Here is a 17,913-nt window from a genome sequence, read left to right on the forward strand (position 1 = left end):
ACTGGCCCGTGTGGGACACAGCTGCAAGGAAAGGGGACTTCCTGTGTGCAGTGAGGGGTGCGTGCGGAGTCCAAGGATGACCCCTGATGACCTCCCCCTGGCCAGGGCCAGTGCCTGTGAACAGCGTTTCCCAGGGGCCCAGTGAGGGGAGCAGCAGTCTGGGGCAGTAGGGGGCTGCCTGTTTACTGGTTCAAATAATGCTCTTTCCCGGGGACCCTGGCGGGATTAGGGGCCACACCCAGCGATGCTCAGGGCTCTCCTGGCAGTGCCTCCCTCCCGCACTGCATCTCTGGCCCCACGAAGGTCTAATCTGACCCACAGGCCCCGTGTGTCCATGTGGGCCCGTCCTTTGCTTGGTCAACATGGTTCTAGATGGCGGGAGACCCCGGTGGAGAGGCCCCAAGGTTCGATTCTGGGTCTGCCTGAGCCCCCCTGCCAGGGGTTGCTCCTGGGAACCAATGCAGCCCAGGGCCCTCCCTGCGGTCCAGCCGTGTTGGGTCAGGTCGCTCCGAGTCTGCAGGGGTGTGGGTGGGAGGGCGGCCCCGGGGGTCCCCGGTGCAGGGTGGGGCGCCCCTCCCCCCGGCGCCCGTGACTCACATCAAACAGTGATGCTTTGTTCCTGCCGGCCCTGTGCCCGCACGCCACGCGGGCTTTCTCCCCGCTTGCTCGGGGCTCGAGGCGTGAGCACGCCCGTGGTCGCCCGCCCGCCGCTAATTACAGCCCTGCCCGTGCCCGCCCCCCACCCGGGCCTTTGAAGTGGGCGCCGCAGCCCCTGCATCCGTGCAGCCCGTAATTGCAGCTTCCCCCCAGGCCGGCTGCTGGTTGCTAAGTTTCCTGGGTCTTTTCAGCAGGTTGTTGGGGAAATTACAATGTAGCTGGAGAAGAAGGTAAAGCCTCCGCTTTATTGGGTTTAGATTAATGTGGGTTAATCTGTAAAGAATTTTAAGAACAGCCTTTGTGTGGGGAGGGTGGCTTTGCCCGGCGCTGGGAGCCGGTGCCCGGTGCCCCGGCCAGGCTCAAAAACGAAAGACCTGGAGCCGCAGCAGGAAGTGACCGCCCACCTCGGTGCCCGGTTTTGGGACTGCCTCTGCGCCCGCTGCCCACCCGCTGCACCTTTCTTGCGGCCAGCGAGCGAGGAGGGCAGAAGGGAAGGCGGCAGGCGCCCAGCAGTGCCCTGGGACGGGCTCGAGGGCCCCTGGGGGAGGGGAGGCCCGTCTCACTGTGCAGCGCCCTGGACCTGTGTGAGCAGGCCTGCGCTGGTCCCCGGGGTCCCCCACTGGGCTGCTCCCTGCGCCCTGGGGACCGGCCTGTTGGTGTCAGTGCTGACCCCCGCGGCAGTAACAACCCAACACTGCTGGCCCCTAAGTGCCGAGTCCAGTGCCTGTGGGGACGGGGACTGTCCTGGCCACGAGCGGTAAACACCAGATCAGGGCTGTGTCCAGGGTGCCTCCAGCCTCGGGCTCCAGATGGCCACGGCCCGGGCACTCAGTGGGGTGGCCCAGCACGCAGCATTTCCTTGTGCCAGCAGCTGCCCGTGGAGGCAGCGAGACCTGAGGTCAGGGGTCATGGCCAAGTGGGTGGGGTCAGCGGGACGGTGACCTGCAGCTGTCTCTGCTGAAGAATCTGCCATGCTGGGGGACGTGCCCGCCTGGCCCTGCTGGAGCGAGGCGTGGACAGGGCCCGAGGCCCAGCGCTCCAGCCGCGGCAGGTGTGTCCGGGCCCCATGTCTGTCCAGTGCCTGGCCCAGGGTCCCCCCCTCTGCTGCCCCCATGACCCCTAGGCTGTTCTCACCACCTGGTCACGAGGGCAGGAGGTAGCGGGACCTGCAGGCAGGTTGGTGCCGCCCATCTGCCTGTCTCTCCGTTCATCTGGCCTCTGTCTATCCGTCTGTCCCTCTAGTTGCCTGCCTGCCTGTCCGTCCACCGCCTGTGTGTCTGTCCACCTGTCGATCTGTCCCTCTCACCGTCTGCCTATCTTGTTCCCATTCAGCTCTGCCCCTGCTCAGAGCCGACAGCGGTGGGGGCCGGGCCCTGCGTATGGGCCGCCCTGGGGGCGGGCTCCGCATATGTCTGCAGCCCCCTAAGCCCAGAGCCCCCAGGTGGGGCCAGCCCCGTGTAGCCCTGGCAGGAGAGGAGGGAGCCCTGCAGGGCCATAGGGACACCCCTGGGCGCTGGGGAGGGGCTCCAGGGACGATGCGGTGGCGGTCACGCCCGTGGGAGCGGCCCACGCCCGGGAGCTGCCCCCGTGCCCGCGCCCCCTCCCCACCCGCTCCTCAGTAGTTCCCTTGAAGCGCCGACCTCCCTCCGGAGGGAAATTCCTGAAAGCCGGCAGTTGGCAAACCACACGCCCTTGGAGGGCCGGGCACCGGATAAAAGCCCTGGCGGAGCCGCCCGCCGGCCGCAGCCACACGGAGCGAGGGGACCGGCGGCCGCCCGAGCCCCCCGCAGCGCCCCTCCCCCCCGCGCGGCTGACGTGCACGGCCAGAACAGGTTCTCTGGGTTGCTCTGGCCCGCGCCCAGCGGCCCCTGGACGGTCTATTTCTGTCTTTCCTTCGGGAAAAGCCGCTGCAGTGAGTAATCAGAGCTGAGATTTTATCACCTGTCACCTGCGCTCGCGCGAGGAGCAGACGCTGGCGGCGGCCCCACCTGCCCCCGCCCCAGCCCCGGGATGGGGGCCCTAGTGAGCGCCCCGGGGAGCACGGGCGCAGGGCCGTGAGCAGCCCTGGATGGAGCCCTGGACCCGGACCCCCCCATGTCTGCCCTGCTGACCCTCTGGGCGCTGCTGCTGCTGGGGGCCCCTGGCCGAGGCGCCCGGCCCTGGGAGCCCTGCACAGGTAAGGGGTGCCCGAGCCTCGGGCGGAGGTTGGCGGGGAGACGCGGGGAGACGCGGGTGCCTGTGGAGCTGCCTCAGCCCTGCGTCCCCGGCCTGTGCGTGCACCTGCTCTCCCTCCGGCCGGGGCGGCCCCTAGATATGCCGCTGGAGTGGGCGGGGGGCCTAGAGCAGCCCCCACACCTCACGCCGGCCAGAGCTGCCAGAGTCTCTGCGTGGGACCCCTGGGCTGGCTCACCAGGGGCACATCTGGAGGACGGGGCCCCCTTCTGGACCCTCGGGGACCCTTGGGACCTGTCCTGGGAGAACTGCAGAGCCGCCCGGCCCTGTGGTGAGTGTGGGCAGGCCCCTGGTGCAGGTGCGGGGCCGTGGATGTGGTGAGGTGCTGCTTCCTGCCGTGTTCTTCTTTGCTCCCAGGCTGCCTCCCAGGGTCCTGGGGTCCCAGGTGACCCAGGCGTGGGGGCTGAGCCCGGATGTGTGGGGTCTGGGCCACGGCGGTGCCAAGGAGCAGAGCAGAGCCCCGGGGTGCTCTGTGTGGGCCAGGGGTGCTGGGCTTCCGCCAGGCCCACCCCGGAGTGTGGCTCCAGCTGGACGGGCACGTGCCCCGCGGCCGCGGCCCTGCAGCCAGCTGTCGCCTGGCTCTGCTGGTTCCCGCGGTGACTCATGGCAGGGCAGGCAGCTTCATGCTCCCGCTGCGGGGAGGGCAGCGTGTGCAGAATGAGGCTACTTGTGCAGCCGCCCCCTCTCTCCAGAGCGACGTGCGGCAGGGGTGACCCAGTTCTGTGGCCGCCTCGCAGGACGCCCCCAGCTGTGCGCCTAGAGCTGGCACTGCAGGGGGCGGCTTTGCTTTGTTTGAAGTTGGGCCCCTGCACAGGGCCTGTGAGTGCATGTGTGCACACTCTGCGTGCACGTGTCCTGTCTGGCTGCCTCCTGCAGGGGGCCTGCAGCCCAGACCCCATGCACACGGCCAGCCCTCCCCCAGGGCTGCTCTGGGCTCCTGGCCTCTGCCCTCTGTCATGACCTTTGCAGGACGACTCGCCCCTGGGGGTGTCCTGAGCTCTAAGCCCTCTGGCCTCTCACCAGCAGAGGCTGTGGACAGTCTTATGCTGGCGCCCCCTGCTGGCTGTATGTGGACATGACACTGACTCCCTTGCATGATTATATGTGTGCACGTACCTACACAATGGACACATGTGTGAGTGCCTGAGTCTGTACACATGTGTTTTTGTGGTTGTACATGTGTGTACACATATGTTTATGTGGAAAATGATTCACTATGATTATGTGCATGCATATGTAAATGCCTGTATGATGGTATGTGTACATGTGTGAGTGCCTCTACAATGAACATGTGTGATGCCCTGAGTGGCCGAGCACATGTATGTGCATGCATGTGTCCCTGTGTGATTGAGCACTTATACCTGTTTACATGGAGCTTTGTGATCATGTGTGTGAGTGCATGTGTACATGTGTAGATAGGCATGTGCACTTGTATGTCTGTGTGTACCTGTGTGGTCAGGAGTTTGTGCATCATGTACATGTGTGCCTGTGTGTTTCTGTCCTGCGGGGTGTGTATGTTATGTACATGTGTGCCTGTGCATCTGAGTGCTGATGAGCGTATATGTTATGCACATGTGTCTGTGTGTGCACCTTGCACCTGTTGGTTAGCCATGTGTACATGCATGCATGTGAATGAATGCCTGTATGTGTGCATGTATATTGTTTGGTGTGTGCACGCATGTTTGCATGATGCATCCAGGAGTGTCTCTGTGCTCGGGATATGTGCGTGTGTGTGTGCATGTGGAAGTGCTGGGATGGCTCACGTTACCTCAGGTTGTCAGTATCCCGTTGTTCTGCCCGGCTGGGCTGGGCTGTGGCCAGCATGCTGAGGCATGGGGTTCCCTTCCATCCGGGCTGCTGAGGCAGGGACAGCTTGGGCTGGATGGGGTGCAGGCCGGGGCATATGGGGACCCGTCACTTCACCTGTGGCACACAGAGGGCTTGGGGCTCAGCTTGGGAAGTCTGAGGAAGTTCCCCGTCGGGCGGCCAGCCTGTGGTGGCCTTGTGGCACAGAGCAAGGTGTGTGGTGGACGTGCCGCCCGCCCTGCGTGCTCGCCCTCAGCCTCTGGCAGGGGACACTGTGTGCACGGCTGTGATTGTAGGGTGAGTCAGGCCTGTGAGTGGGGTGAGAGTGTTGGGGTGGGGTCTCGAGTGCTGCTCTTGGGCCTGTCCCTGAGCCACCAGCTCTGTGGGCTCAGACAAGACTCTTTTTTAAATTATTTTTTAATTTTTTTTAATTTTTATTTTTTTAAAAATTTTATCACCATGTGAAAAGGTACAGAGTTCTCAGGTTTATGTCTCAGTTATACCGTATTCAAACACCATCCCTTCACCAGTGCCCATATTCCACAACCAAAATCCCCGGTATACCCCCCGCCCCCCACCCCAACTCTATAACTGATGAATTTCACTTTATTTTCTCTTCACCTTGATTACGTTCCATATTTCAACACAAAACTCACTATTGTTGTGGGAGTTATATCCCAAACAAGATAACCCTAATAAGGAGGCAATTGATAATTAGTTTTCCATTCAAAGATTGTATGTTTTCAGGTTTTAGAAAAGGTCGCGCGGCCGCGTTAGCAACCGCGCGGCTCGGATGTGTCCCAGTCCCGAATCCTGGAGCCATGTTAGTTGCTGCTCAGTGTTGCCAGGGTTCCATCTGGAGAAGGTGTGCTGGCGGCACCTCCTCCTTCCGGCCCCCCGGTGTTGCTGGCCCCGATTCGGGTCCGGAGCATTGTCTGGGCCGCGTTGCTCACCAGAATGCCTGCCGCTTCTCTGTCTCAGACAAGGCTCTTGATGCGGTGGGGCTGGCGGACTGGAGAGGGTCCTGAGGGGGCACAAGGAAGGGGTCCTGTTGGGGCAAGGAGGTCCTGTGGGGTGCAGGGAGAGGTCCTGCTGGGGGTGTAGGGAGGGGTCCTGCTGGGGATATGAGGTGGGGGTCCTGTGGGGAGCCGGGGAGGGGTCCTGTGGAGGTTCCCGGGAGCTCCCCAGGACAGCAGCTCAAAGCCCTGTGGTTTGGGCAGGTGTGGTGGGGGGCAGGTGTGGGGGCTGCTGTCCCTCGTGTCCAGCATCCACGGCAGCACCTGTAGACACTGGTCAGTGAGTGTGTGGATGGACCCACCCCACAGCAGAGCTTCCTCCGGGGCAGGGGCCTGGCTGGCTCCTGCCCACCAGGTGCTGCAGGGGCTGCTGCTGGCCCTGGTTGGGTGGGCAGGCAGAGGAGCGCCCCTGCCCAGCTCGCAGGTTTGGCCTCTTGGTGCTGCCCTGACAGCTCTGCCCGCGTTGCGGCTTCTGCTGTGGGGCCTGTCCGAGCTCTTACTGGGCTGGCCTGTGCCAGGTTCATTTCTGCATGAGGATTGTTTATTCCCCCCTTTCTTTCCCTCTTGTCACATGACCGGGCACAGGGCTGCGGGGAGCGGCTGCTCTCGTCCTGCAGGCTTGTTTCCAGATCTCAGCGGGGAAGGCGCTTGTCTTGCACGCAGCCGGCCCGGCTTCCATTCCCGCACCACTTACGCCCAGAACAAAACCCAAACCAAGACTGGTTCTGTTCAGGGCTCTGGTGCGACCTCTGCAGGGACCCAACTGTTTCTGTTACTGGCGCTTATGCGTCTGTTTTGGGGTCAGGAAGTGGGACCCTCACACTTTTTGGGGTATCAGTTGCAGTCTGGTTCTTGTCTGTCAATTCCACACACATTTAAGGAGCAGCTTCTCGGTGTCCTGGAGAGAAGACTTGGGTTCCAGGAAGGTCGACTCTGAGGTGTCCCCTAGCGATGCCAGCACCTCCCATCGTGGATACACACAACCTTCCCACTGCTGAGGGCTCATTCTCTCAGCGGTTTTATGGACTGTGCGGTTCCGGTTCCCTCATTCGACGATTCTGTTCATTCCTACGCGTTTTGTTCTTTTGGATGTGGATGTAAATGGGATGGTTTTCCTAATTTCTGTTTGGGCCATTTGTCCCCCATTTGTAGAGTCACTCCTGGTTAGTGTGTGTTGATTCTTTGCCCAGAAACTTTGCTCGACTCAGTTTATCAGGCATGGCAGCTTCCTGGGGCCCCCGGGGTCCTCCCATAGAGATCACACCATGCACAAGTGGGAATTGTACTTTTTCCAGATTTTGACATCTTGGATTTCTCTTTCTTGTGTAGCCCCTGAGCAGTAATAAGACCAGCACACCTTGTTGGTTCTTTTTGTTTGCTTGTTTTCTGTTTTATTGTTTCTCCATTTTGGGGCCACACCGGGCGATGCTCAGGAGTTACTCCTGGCGAACTCACCGTGAATTACTTCCATCGAACTATATGGAATGCTGGGGACTGAACTAGCTGACTGTGTGCAAGCGGGCACCCTTCCTGCTGCATTCTTTGGCCTTCGTGTTTGTTCTTCTTCTTCTTTTTATTGGCCTTGTTTGCTTTTTTTTTTCTTTTTGGGTCACACCTGGCGATGCACAGGGGTTACTCCTGGCTCTCTACTCAGGAACCACCCCCGGCCGTGCTCAGGGGACCATATGGGATGCTGGGATTTGAACCCGGGTCGGCCGCGTGCAAGGCAAACGCCCTACCCGCTGTGCTATCTCTCCAGCCCCTTGTTTGCTTTTTGGGTCACACCCGGTATTGCACAGGGTTACTCCTGGCTCATGCACTCAAGAATTACTCCTGGTGGTGCTTGGGGGACCATAAGGGATGCTGGGAATTGAACCCGGGTCGGCTGCGTGCAAGGCAAATGCCTTACCCACTGCGCTATCACTCCAGTTCCACTCCTAGTTTCTGAGTGTTATTTTAATTTTTATATTGTGTTGTGTTTGTGTATGTTTGTGTGTATTGTGTGTTTGTATGTTTTCTCTGTGTGTGTCTGTGTATGTTTGTGTTGTTTGTGTGCTTGTGTGTGTTTGTATGTATTTGTGTATGTTTGTGTGTATTTATGTATGTTTGTGTGTTTGTGTGTACTTTTGTTTGTTGTGTGTACTTGTGTGTTTGTGTGTATTTGTGTGTGTTTGTGTTTTTTGTGGGTGTTTGTGTGTATTTGTGTATTTGTGTGTGCTTGTGTATTTGTGTGTTTCTGTGTTTGTGAGTGTGTATTTGTATGTGTTTGTGTGTTTGTGTGGAAACCCCACATTCACACCAGCACTGCTTGATTCTGCTCTCTGGGATGCAAATCTCATTGTTGTTTTGATTAGCCTTCCCCTGGTGATAAATGATGTGGAGTGTTTTTTTGTACACTCTTTGGTCATCTGTTTGTCTTCTGAGGGGAAATTTCTTTTCTTCTCTCCTTTTCCCCATTTTTTTTTTTTTTTTTTTGCTTTTTTGGGTTGCACCCAGCGATGCTCAGGGCTTACTCCTGGCTCTGCACTCAGGAATTACTCCTAGTGGTGCTGAGGCGACCATATGGGATGTCAGGGATCAAACCCGGGTCGGCCGCGTGCAAGGCAAATGCCCTCCCCGCTGTGCTATTGCTGTGGCCCCTCCTCTCCATCTCTTGATGATTTCTTTTTCTTCGTCAGGTTCCAGTGCTTTATGTATCTTGAATATTATTTTAACCCTTTATGTGATGAGTGGTGGACAAATATCCTCCACCGACCTGTGGGGTATCTCTTTATTCTGGTCAGCATTTCTTTTGTGGTGCTTCTTAGTTTGGTGTAGTCTCATTTATTTTTTATTGTTGCTTGGCTAATGGGGCTGAGTCATTAAAAATGTCCTTAGAGTTAGTATCACAAAGAAGAGCTCTATGTTTAATTTGATATAATTTGTGAATTCAGGTCTGATAATCAAGATCTTCAATCCAGTAAATATTTTTAAAATTATAACAGGGATTTACCAAGTCTTTCACAGTACAGTTGTTTCAGGCATTTGATGTCCCAACACCAATCCCGCCCCATGTGCCCTTCCCTCCACCATGGTCCCCACTGTCCTGCCCACCACCCAGCCTTCTCTCTCCCTTCTCTCTCGCAGGCGCAACTTTGCTTCATATTATTTGTCACAAGTGAAAGGTGAATGAAACTGTCAAAACTTAGATCAGCCATCGTCAATTTGAGATCATTGTCGCATCTCACAGTGATGTGACTGACGTCCCCGTGTGAGGATCTGCCGCCCTACCCACTGGTGCTGGCTGAGCCTCCTGTGTTCCGGTCCAGGCTCCCGGAGCGTGGGGGCTGCTGGGTGACTGCCCCTCAGTGTTGCTGTGGTCCTGCCGGCTGACAGTGCTGTGCGCTGCCGACCTGGAGCCGCTGGTGGCTTGGCAGCTCGACAAGGTTCAGTAGTGTCTGGGCTGTTTCTGTGTCAGGTGCAGGTGTGGGTGGGGGCAGACATGAAGGGGGATCCGCCAAGCCCCCTTCTAAGAATGCCTCAGAGTTCCGCGCCCCGGACTAGCCTTCCTGAGAAGACTTGGTGGCATCATGTTCTTTTTGGAGCTGTGACACTGGGCTGTTTCTCTGCTGGCAGGCTGGCAGGGCTGGGTGGGGACGGCTGGGGGGACTTGGCTCACCCCCTTTCTGAGAATGCTCCAGGGTTTAGCTCCATTTTTATTTGACTTATGTGCGTGGTAAGGGCCCAAATTTGTTTGTTTTTGTTTTGGGGGCCACACTCAGCAGTGCTCAGGGCTGACTCCCGGCTCTGTGCTCAGGGATCACTCCTGCTGGGCTTGGGGGCCCATGGGGGGCCAGGGAGCGATTGTGGGGTGGCCACATGCGAGGCAAGTGCCCAGCCCCTGGAGTATCTGTCTCTGAACTCTGGATAGGCCTGTCCTTATTCCAGTGCTTCTTACGTAACTGAACTTGGAGAAGGAGGAGCCCCCTACCTACCCCCCCTAGGGTGGATCTAGCTGGGGGTGGTTATTTATTTATTTATTTATTTTTGCTTTTTGGGTCACACCTGAGCTGGAGCAATAGCACAGTGGGTAGGGCGTTTGCCTTGCACGCGGCCAACGTGGGTTTGATTCCTCCGCCCCTCTCGGACAGTCCGGCAAGCTACCGAGAGTATCTTGCTCGCATGGCAGAGCCTGACAAGCTTCCCGTGGTGTATTTGCTATTCCAAAAACAGTAACAACAAGTCTCACAATGGAGATGTTACTGGTGCCCGCTTGAGCAAATCGATGAACAACGGGATGACAGTGACAGTGACAGTGGGTCACACCCAGCGATGCTCAGGGTTACTCCTGACTCTGCACTCAGGACTTACTCCTGGTGGTGGTTGGGGGACCTTATGGGATTGAACCCAGGTTGGCTGATGCAAGGCAAATGCCCTACTGCCCTACCCGCTGTGCTATCGCTCCGGCCCCTGGGGGTGGCTATTATTCCTTACAGCTGTCTGTAAGCTGTCTCGAGTGCCTGCCGTATGGACTCACTGCCTGTGCACAGTCTCTGGACGTATCTCCAGCGGCGAGGTCCATCTTCCCCACTCTTCAGCAGGGGATGTTTCCATTTCCTTGTGTCCTCTCTTACTTCTTTTAGGGTTGTCTTATTTTTTTTTTTATGTCTTCACCTCTTTTGCTAAGCTAATTCCCAAATGCTTGATTTTCTGAGGCACAATTATAAATGGGATTTGTAAAAAAACTTCTGTCTTCCATCTCATTTTTCACACATAATGAAGTCAAGATTTCTGCATATTGATTTTGTAGTCTGCCACTGTACTGTACAAGCCTATTGTTTCTAAGGACTTCTTTGTAGAGCCTTTGGGTTTTTTCTAAGTATAGTATCATGTCATCTGCAAATAGTGAGAGCTTGATTTCTTCTTTTCTTCTCTATTTTTTTTTAGGAATGTTTATTGAGACATCCTAATTTACAAAGTTGTACATAATATAGTTGTTTTTAGGCACACAGTGTACCAACACCAATCCCAGCACCAATGTCTCCTTAACTCCACCAATATCTCCAGGTTCCCTGCCCCCTCACACGCCCTGGCAGGCATATAGCAAATTTATTTTATATTACTTGCTCCAGTAAAACTTAGAGGAATGGCAAATAAAATTATCAGAAAATAACATAAGTCAGTTTGTGATGATGAATGTGATTTTTTTAACCTTTTTAATCTAGAAGAGCACAAACCATATGCACCATTAGTTAGCACCACATTGAATGCCACACGACTGAATCTCCTTTCCTTTAAAGGAGCTTTTAATTTTTTTTCTTTTTGGGTCACACCCGGTGATGCGGAGGAGCTACTCCTGGCTCATGCACTCAGGAATTACTTCTGGCCATGCTCGGGGGACCATATGGGATGCTGGGAATCAAACCCAGATCGGCCTCATGCAAGGCAAACGCCCTCCCCTCTGTGCTATTGCTCCAGCCCCTAAAGGAGCTCTTTTAGCTGTTTGTCCATGAAGTTCTGTAAAGTTCCTTCAAATATGAATGATAATCTGTTGGATCGTGTAATCTTGGTGAAGTGTTCATTTCATTTAGTTTTTGTACTATGTCCTTCCATATTCTTCTGGCTCATAGATCTCATTTGTTAGACCTGCTCTACATCTAATGGACTTTCCTTTGTATATAAGTTACCTTTTTAATCTTGCTGTAACTTAGTATTCTGTCTCTATCTTTGGATCTTGTCATTTTGATTATAACGTGTCTTGGGTTTTTCTATTTGGGTCTGTTTGCACTGGGACCCTTTGGGCCTCTGGGGTCTCAATGTCTGTAATCCTCTGGGAAGTTCTTATCCACGATTTTCTGAACTATTGTTTCTTCATCACATTTGCCTTCTTGTTCTTCAGGGACTCTGATGACTCTTATCTTGTTCCTCTTGAACTCATCCATACTTCTCTGGTACACTGTTCATTTCTTTTCAGGCTGTTTCCACATTTCCACATTCTGTTTCCTAATGGCTTCTTCCTTCTCATCTTGGAACTCCTTGATCTTTTACACAGCTCTGCTGTTCCGAGCTTGTATTGACTTTTTTTTTTTAATCACCTACCATGTTCTTCCATTTCTGACTGTAATTGCTTTTTTATTTAGACTCTTATACTTTGTTCTTGTTGTGCTGGGGGTGAGTCTTTGTAGTTACCCCCTCCCCCCACCCCCAGCCAGAGGATGCTGATGATTGTGGAGATTGTGCCCTGTCTTCTCTGCTCGGCTCGTCTTCACAGAATGACAGGAAGAATAACTGTGTGCAGAATGTAATTTATTGAGTAGATTTGTTGCTTCAGGAGCTGTGGTGTGCACCTTTAATATGGCAAAGGTCAGTTATGGAAGTGGTTGAGACCCACTTGGTAGGAGAGGTTTTGCCTCCCTTTCAGGAATCGGCCAATGATATCAGCTGGAGGTGGGCCTCCCCTGGGCAGTGGGCTACAGGCAAAGGCCAGTGGCTTCTTTTCTGACCGGACACCCTTACTGTCTCTTCCTTGTCTAATGCTTTGGCAAAGACTTCTAGCACTGCACTGCGTAGAGGTGGAGAGGGTGGGCAACCTTGTCTTAGGAAAACTTTCTGGTTTTGTTTTGGGGCCACACCAAGCTATGCTAAAGGTTTTCTCCTGGCTCTGTGCTCAGGAATCACTCCTGGTGGCACTCAGGGGACCATTTGGGGTGTGGGGATTGAACACAGGTCAGCCTGTGCCAGTGCCCTGTCCACTGTGCTAATGTGCCAGCTCAGGGTTTTTTTTTTAAACCATTGAGCATAACATCTGCCATGGGCTTCTGGTTAATGGTTTATTTATTTATTTGTTTGTTTATTTATTATTTTTTTGCTTTTTGGGTCACACCCAGTGATGCACAGGGGTTACTCCTGGCTCTGCACTCAGGAATTACTTCTGGTGGTGCTCAGGGGACCATATGGGATGCTGGGAATCAAACCTGGGTCGGCTGCATGCAAGGCAAATGCCCTCCCTGCTGAGCTATTGCTCCAGCCCCTTATTTATTTATTTATATATAAATAAGAAATAATAATAATTTATTTATTATTATTTTCTTTTGTTAGCGAGTCACCATGTGACAGGTTAAGCCTTGTGTGTTTATATTTCCTTAATCAAGATTAGTTGCTCTAGTTTACATCCATCCATCCAATGTGGTGAGCTATTCCTGGTTTGTCCGTGGTGTAGCGTGTGAGATGTCGCATGGCCGTAAATGTGGCCGCGCACCCAGAAATTCCAAAGTATTGAATGAAGTTGTTGTGCCCCAATTTCAGATCCCCAGTCACGGAGAGACCAAGATCATATATGATAATGCAAAAGCAAAGGAACTTTATTGCTAGCTCAGCTATGGTCCAAGTCTCATCCAACACAGTGGAATCTTGACAAGGACCCTGACTCCAAACCACAAGGGGTTTATATAGGTTTCAATGTTTCAAAGTTAAGCAAGCACTAAGTTAACAGTGGTCAGGCAACAGTGAAACAATAGTTTCCAGTCACAGTAACAGTTTATGGTTATGTAAGCTACTCATTCTTTACCGTTAACAAAAGACAATTTCTTGGGCATTGTGATTGATTGAGCCCACTTGCTGGGCCCAGGAACTTTCCAGGTGGGTTCAGGTTGGCTAGTTACAAATTGTTTCTTTGCTGGGAAACTTCATTTCTGCTGCTTGTCATTGTGTCAGTTTCGCCCTTACAAGGTGATATAGTTAGAGTTAAATTTTTCAGGGATGGTGACTTTGGGTGCCCCAGACTACAGGCCTGGTGTGGGGTCCGGAAGCATCTCTGCAACTTGTTGATCTCTTCCAAGATTTATTCCTGAGTCTCTGGAACATGGCAGGATACTGAGCTTATTTGGCAACAGAGGCAGTTTGTGGGCATGACTGCCAGGCTTCCGAAGAACAGGGATATGTGGGGAGGTTGCCCCTCCGGACCCTGTGAGAACCTGGAGACTTTTGGAGAATCCGCATTCCTGAGTCATTCAACAGATCAATTTCTGGATGAGGCTTATCCTGAGCAGTGGGGCCTGGCGGAGTGTGATGGCAATGGCATGTGAGGGTCCCTGTTTCTCCCACTTTCTCAAAGAGTCTGAAAGGGTTGGGGGTAGGTTGTGCAGGGTCTGGAGGGGCGACTAGTAACCCGCCTGGGCCTGGGCTGTGGTCTTTGGGAAGAGCTTGATTCCATTTCGATTTTCTTTACAGTAATTGGTCTTTTTAGATGTTCCAGTTCTTCTTGGTTCAGCCTTGGGTGGTTATAGGAGCCCCAAGATGTGTCCATTTCTTCTACGTTTTACCATTTCATGGCATCAGGATTTTCAAAGTAATCTCTGATGATCCTCTGAATTCCTGTGGTCTTATTATGGCATCTCCCCTGAAATTATGACTCAGTTTACTAGGGTTTTCTCTCTTTCTTTGTGATTCTTTCTAATAGTTTATCAATTTTTTAGTTTAGTCTCTTAGTTTATTTATTTATTTTTATTTTTATTTTTTTTTGCTTTTTGGGTCACACCCGGCGATGCACAGGGGTTACTCCTGGTTCTACACTCAGGAATCACCCCTGGCGGTGCTCAGGGGACCATATGGGATGCTGGGATTCGAACCCGGGTCGGCCGCGTGCAAGGCAAACGCCCTACCCGCTGTGCTATCGCTCCAGCCCCAGTCTCTTAGTTTAATCTTCAACAGAACCAGCTCTTGTTATCATTGGTCTTTAAAAGATTTTTTTAGCTTCAATTTTATTAAACACTGCTTTAAACTTTATTACTTCCTGCCTTCTGCTTGCACTGGGGTCCTTTGCAGGTCTATTACTGAGTTAGGTCCCCTACAGGGGGAGGGGACCCACTCTTGCTTCCTGACGAATGTTGCATCCCCATGAACTTCCCTAACTCCGCTTTGTCTTCATTCTCATTAGTTTCCAGAAACCTTTGGATATCCTCTGAGGATGTTTGGCAGGGAACTAATTCACAGGTGTTTGAGTCCTCCATCCCCTGCTTTCCCTTTTCAGCTGCCTTTCTCTGAGAAGACAGTTGGTCTAAGTTTATCCTCTGGCCTTTATGCAGGTGGTTTTGTGGCTCAGCACGTGGCCAGCCTTGGGGACTGTCCCAGTGCATGGGAGAGGATGTGTATTCTACTTTGTGGGATGGGAGCCCTATTCTCATCTGCTAAGCCCCTCGCCCATGTCTGCCTTTAAGGTCAGCGTCTCCTTCTTGGGTCTTAGTCTGGCTGATGTTTCTGGGGGCGGTGAAGCCCCAAGCACTGTCCCCTTTCAGGTCTGTGGGTTGTTTTAAATATCTTCCTGGTCTCTCCTTAGATGCATCTGTGTTTAGGAGCGTGAGTCCTTCCTGATGGTTGATCCCTTGATCACTAAGAAATGACCGTCCCTGTCCCTCATAACTCACTTAACCTGAAGCTTGCGCTGTGTGGTCTGGGCGGCCACCTGCCCCTTATGGGGCTTTCTTTGTGCGAAAGATTGGTTTCCAGCCCTTCTCCTGGAGCCCTTTGCGCTGACTGTTCTGTGTGTCTTTTGCAGGCAGCGTAAAACCCATCCTGCCACACTGTCTCCGGGTTGGTGGCTTCAGGCCATTGGCACAGAGGGTTATTGGCAGGTTCTTGTTGCTCTTTCTGTGGAAGTTGGGCATGTTTGTGGATGCTGTCTTGTGAAGTTGCCCATTCGTGCTTCAGTGAAGCTGGGTCAGTCAATGAAATTTATAAGGTGGCCCCTGTCCACAAGCTCTGTGGGCCTTTTCTGAGTGGGCATCCCAGGGCGGCCTTACACGGAGCTTAGTTATCACCTGTCCTGCCCTGGCCAATCAGTTGCCCTGGACAGATCCGCCATGACCACAAGGATGCTCCCTTGAGTGGAATTTCCCTTTCTCGATCTTGCTGCTTTAAATACTCAAGCTCTGCCATTAGCTTGATCATTCTGGCTAGTAAGCTCACCTCTGAACTTGTCTTGCACAGTACCATCGTGATACTCTCTTAGCACTGCCTGTCTACACTCACTGACCCCTAACTCACACTGCCCTGTCTACACCCACTGACCTCTAATCCACACTGCCCTGAACAGCCGCTCGGGGCGCTGGGGGACCCAGGAGTGGGCTGCCTCCCTCCGGCTGTTGACAGTGGCTCTAGTAGCTCTGCCCCTGGACTGGGTGGCCAGCTTGTGTTCTGGGAAACATCGTGGCCCCATCAGAAGCCGGCCTGAGTCTTCATGGAGGCTGAGAGGACCAAAGGCAGCGCCATGTCCAGCAGTTAGCTAGCACGGTGGGGCCTGGAGAAACCCACCCGGGCCACGGGAGCTCAAACCGGAACTTCCAGTTTGCAGGGGAGACGGCCCTGCAGCCAGGCTTGTTTGTGGACACAGACCCGGGGACGCGTGTCATGGAGAGGATGCGGGGAAGTCGGGGCGAGCCAGGAGGAAGTCCAGGGGGAGCTTCCGTGTTGCCGGACGCCCACAGCTGGGTATAAAGGCTGCCAGGGAAGGGAGCACAGACATCCACCCTCCACCAGCACCCACACACCACCCAGCACGCCCTCAGCACCCACCATGTGCCACACCAGCTGCTCCTCAGGCTGCTCTCCCTGCTGCCCGCCCCCCTGCTGCCCGCCGCCCTGCTGTGTGCCCGCCAGCTGCCAGCCCATGATGGTCATGGTGCCCTCCTGCCAGTCGTCCTCCCCGTGCAGCCCACCCTGTGGCCCCACCCTGCTCTGCAAGCCCATGTCCTGCGGACCCCCTCCCTGCAGCCCACCCATGATGGTCATGATGCCCTCCTGCCAGTCTTCCTCCCCATGCAGCCCATCCTGCGGCCCCACCCTGCTCTGCAAGCCCATGTCCTGCGGACCCCCTCCCTGCAGCCCACCCATGATGGTCATGATGCCCTCCTGCCAGTCCTCCTCCTCGTGCAGCTCACCCAGTGGACCCACCCTGCTCTGCAAGCCCATGTCCTGCGGGCCCCCTCCCTGCTGCTGCTGACCCCCACACTCCAGCCCAGCTGCTCCACTGCACACCACGCTGCCCCCTCCTCCAGGGAGAACTCCTGGGTGGCCTCTAGGGCCTGCATGTGGGGCTGGAGAGCCTGCTCGGGACCCCTGGGCCTGCAGTGAGACCACGGCAGGACGGGGCTGGTCCCTCAGAGCCCCTGGACACCCCCTGGGGAGCCCTGGCCCAGGACCCTGCTCTGTCTCCAGCAGGGAGCCACCCCCCGTGTGACCAAATAAATGATGCTCAGTGTGACACTCTCATTCTCTGTCCTTCTGTTTGTGACCTTGGAGCCTCATCTCCCATGGTGTCCCAGCCACGCCACCGTCTCCTCGCAGTGCGGCTTCAGCTTCTGCCCACTTCTCAGAATCTTGGTTGTTCCCAGTTCCCGGCCGGACTGCCGCTGGCCTGCAGGCAGGGGATGCACCTTCTTGATCTCAGGAGCACCATAGCCCCACGGCCCACCCAGAACTCAGGTTCTCTGGGGTTGCCAAATGGGTCGTGATGGGGACAGTGTTGGGGCCTGGCCAGGCTGTCCTGTTACAGCAGACGCTGGGCCCATTGTTCTTTCTGTCCTGCGGGCTCATGGCTCGGGGACAGCATCCCTCCTGTGGACCCCAGCGTGGCCGGCCACTGCCTGCTCTATCTCACACACTCGCTCTACAGCTCTCCCAGCTGACCGGCACCTCCGCCCTCCAGTGTCTCACCTCTCGTACTGACCTCGAATGTTCCCCTCAGCCCCCAGCCCCTCTTGGGAAGCTGCTGTTGGAGCTGCATCCCCCGGGACAGGAAAGGCGGGACCTTGTTTCTGGTTTTATTTCACCCATGACAGATGGGCCAAGGGAACAGGGGGATGTCTTCTTGCATACACAAGGACCCAAGTGCTGTCTGGGCTTAGCAGGGTCCTGCATACCCCCGAGTGCCCACGCTTGGCCCAGGGGCCCTCCACATGTCTGGCGAGCAGCACTGCCTTGCCAGGCTGTAGCAGTGTAGCAGTGATGCCTCTGGCCCACCTGACTGGCACTAAGCCCAGTTCTGGAGATTCTCCCCAAGTAAAATTAGCTTTTTTGATGAGTATCTTCAAAGAGATTTGTAGTAATTAAAAAAAATATCAAATCCATATTGAATTTTGTTAAATGTCTAATGACAATAGTGAATTCAGTAAGGTTCAAACTTCACGTCATCTCCCTGTTGTGGGGGTAAGCCATTCACGACCTGACC

General features: G+C 54.6%; 1 protein-coding gene across 1 annotated transcript in view; it reads left to right on the plus strand.

Annotated features, from left to right (window-relative positions):
* The first annotated feature begins 2,456 nt into the window (after positions 1-2,456).
* TSPEAR (thrombospondin type laminin G domain and EAR repeats) overlaps positions 2,457-17,913 on the plus strand; it is a 119,728-nt gene continuing 104,271 nt past the window's right edge. The window contains exon 1 of the mRNA XM_055127220.1: positions 2,457-2,833. Coding sequence (XP_054983195.1) covers positions 2,752-2,833 — 82 coding nt within the window. The 5' untranslated portion in view covers positions 2,457-2,751. The remainder of the gene's footprint in view (positions 2,834-17,913) is intronic.

The sequence above is a fragment of the Sorex araneus genome, chromosome 2, assembly GCF_027595985.1.
Source record: "Sorex araneus isolate mSorAra2 chromosome 2, mSorAra2.pri, whole genome shotgun sequence".
NCBI classification, from domain to species: Eukaryota; Metazoa; Chordata; class Mammalia; order Eulipotyphla; family Soricidae; genus Sorex; species Sorex araneus.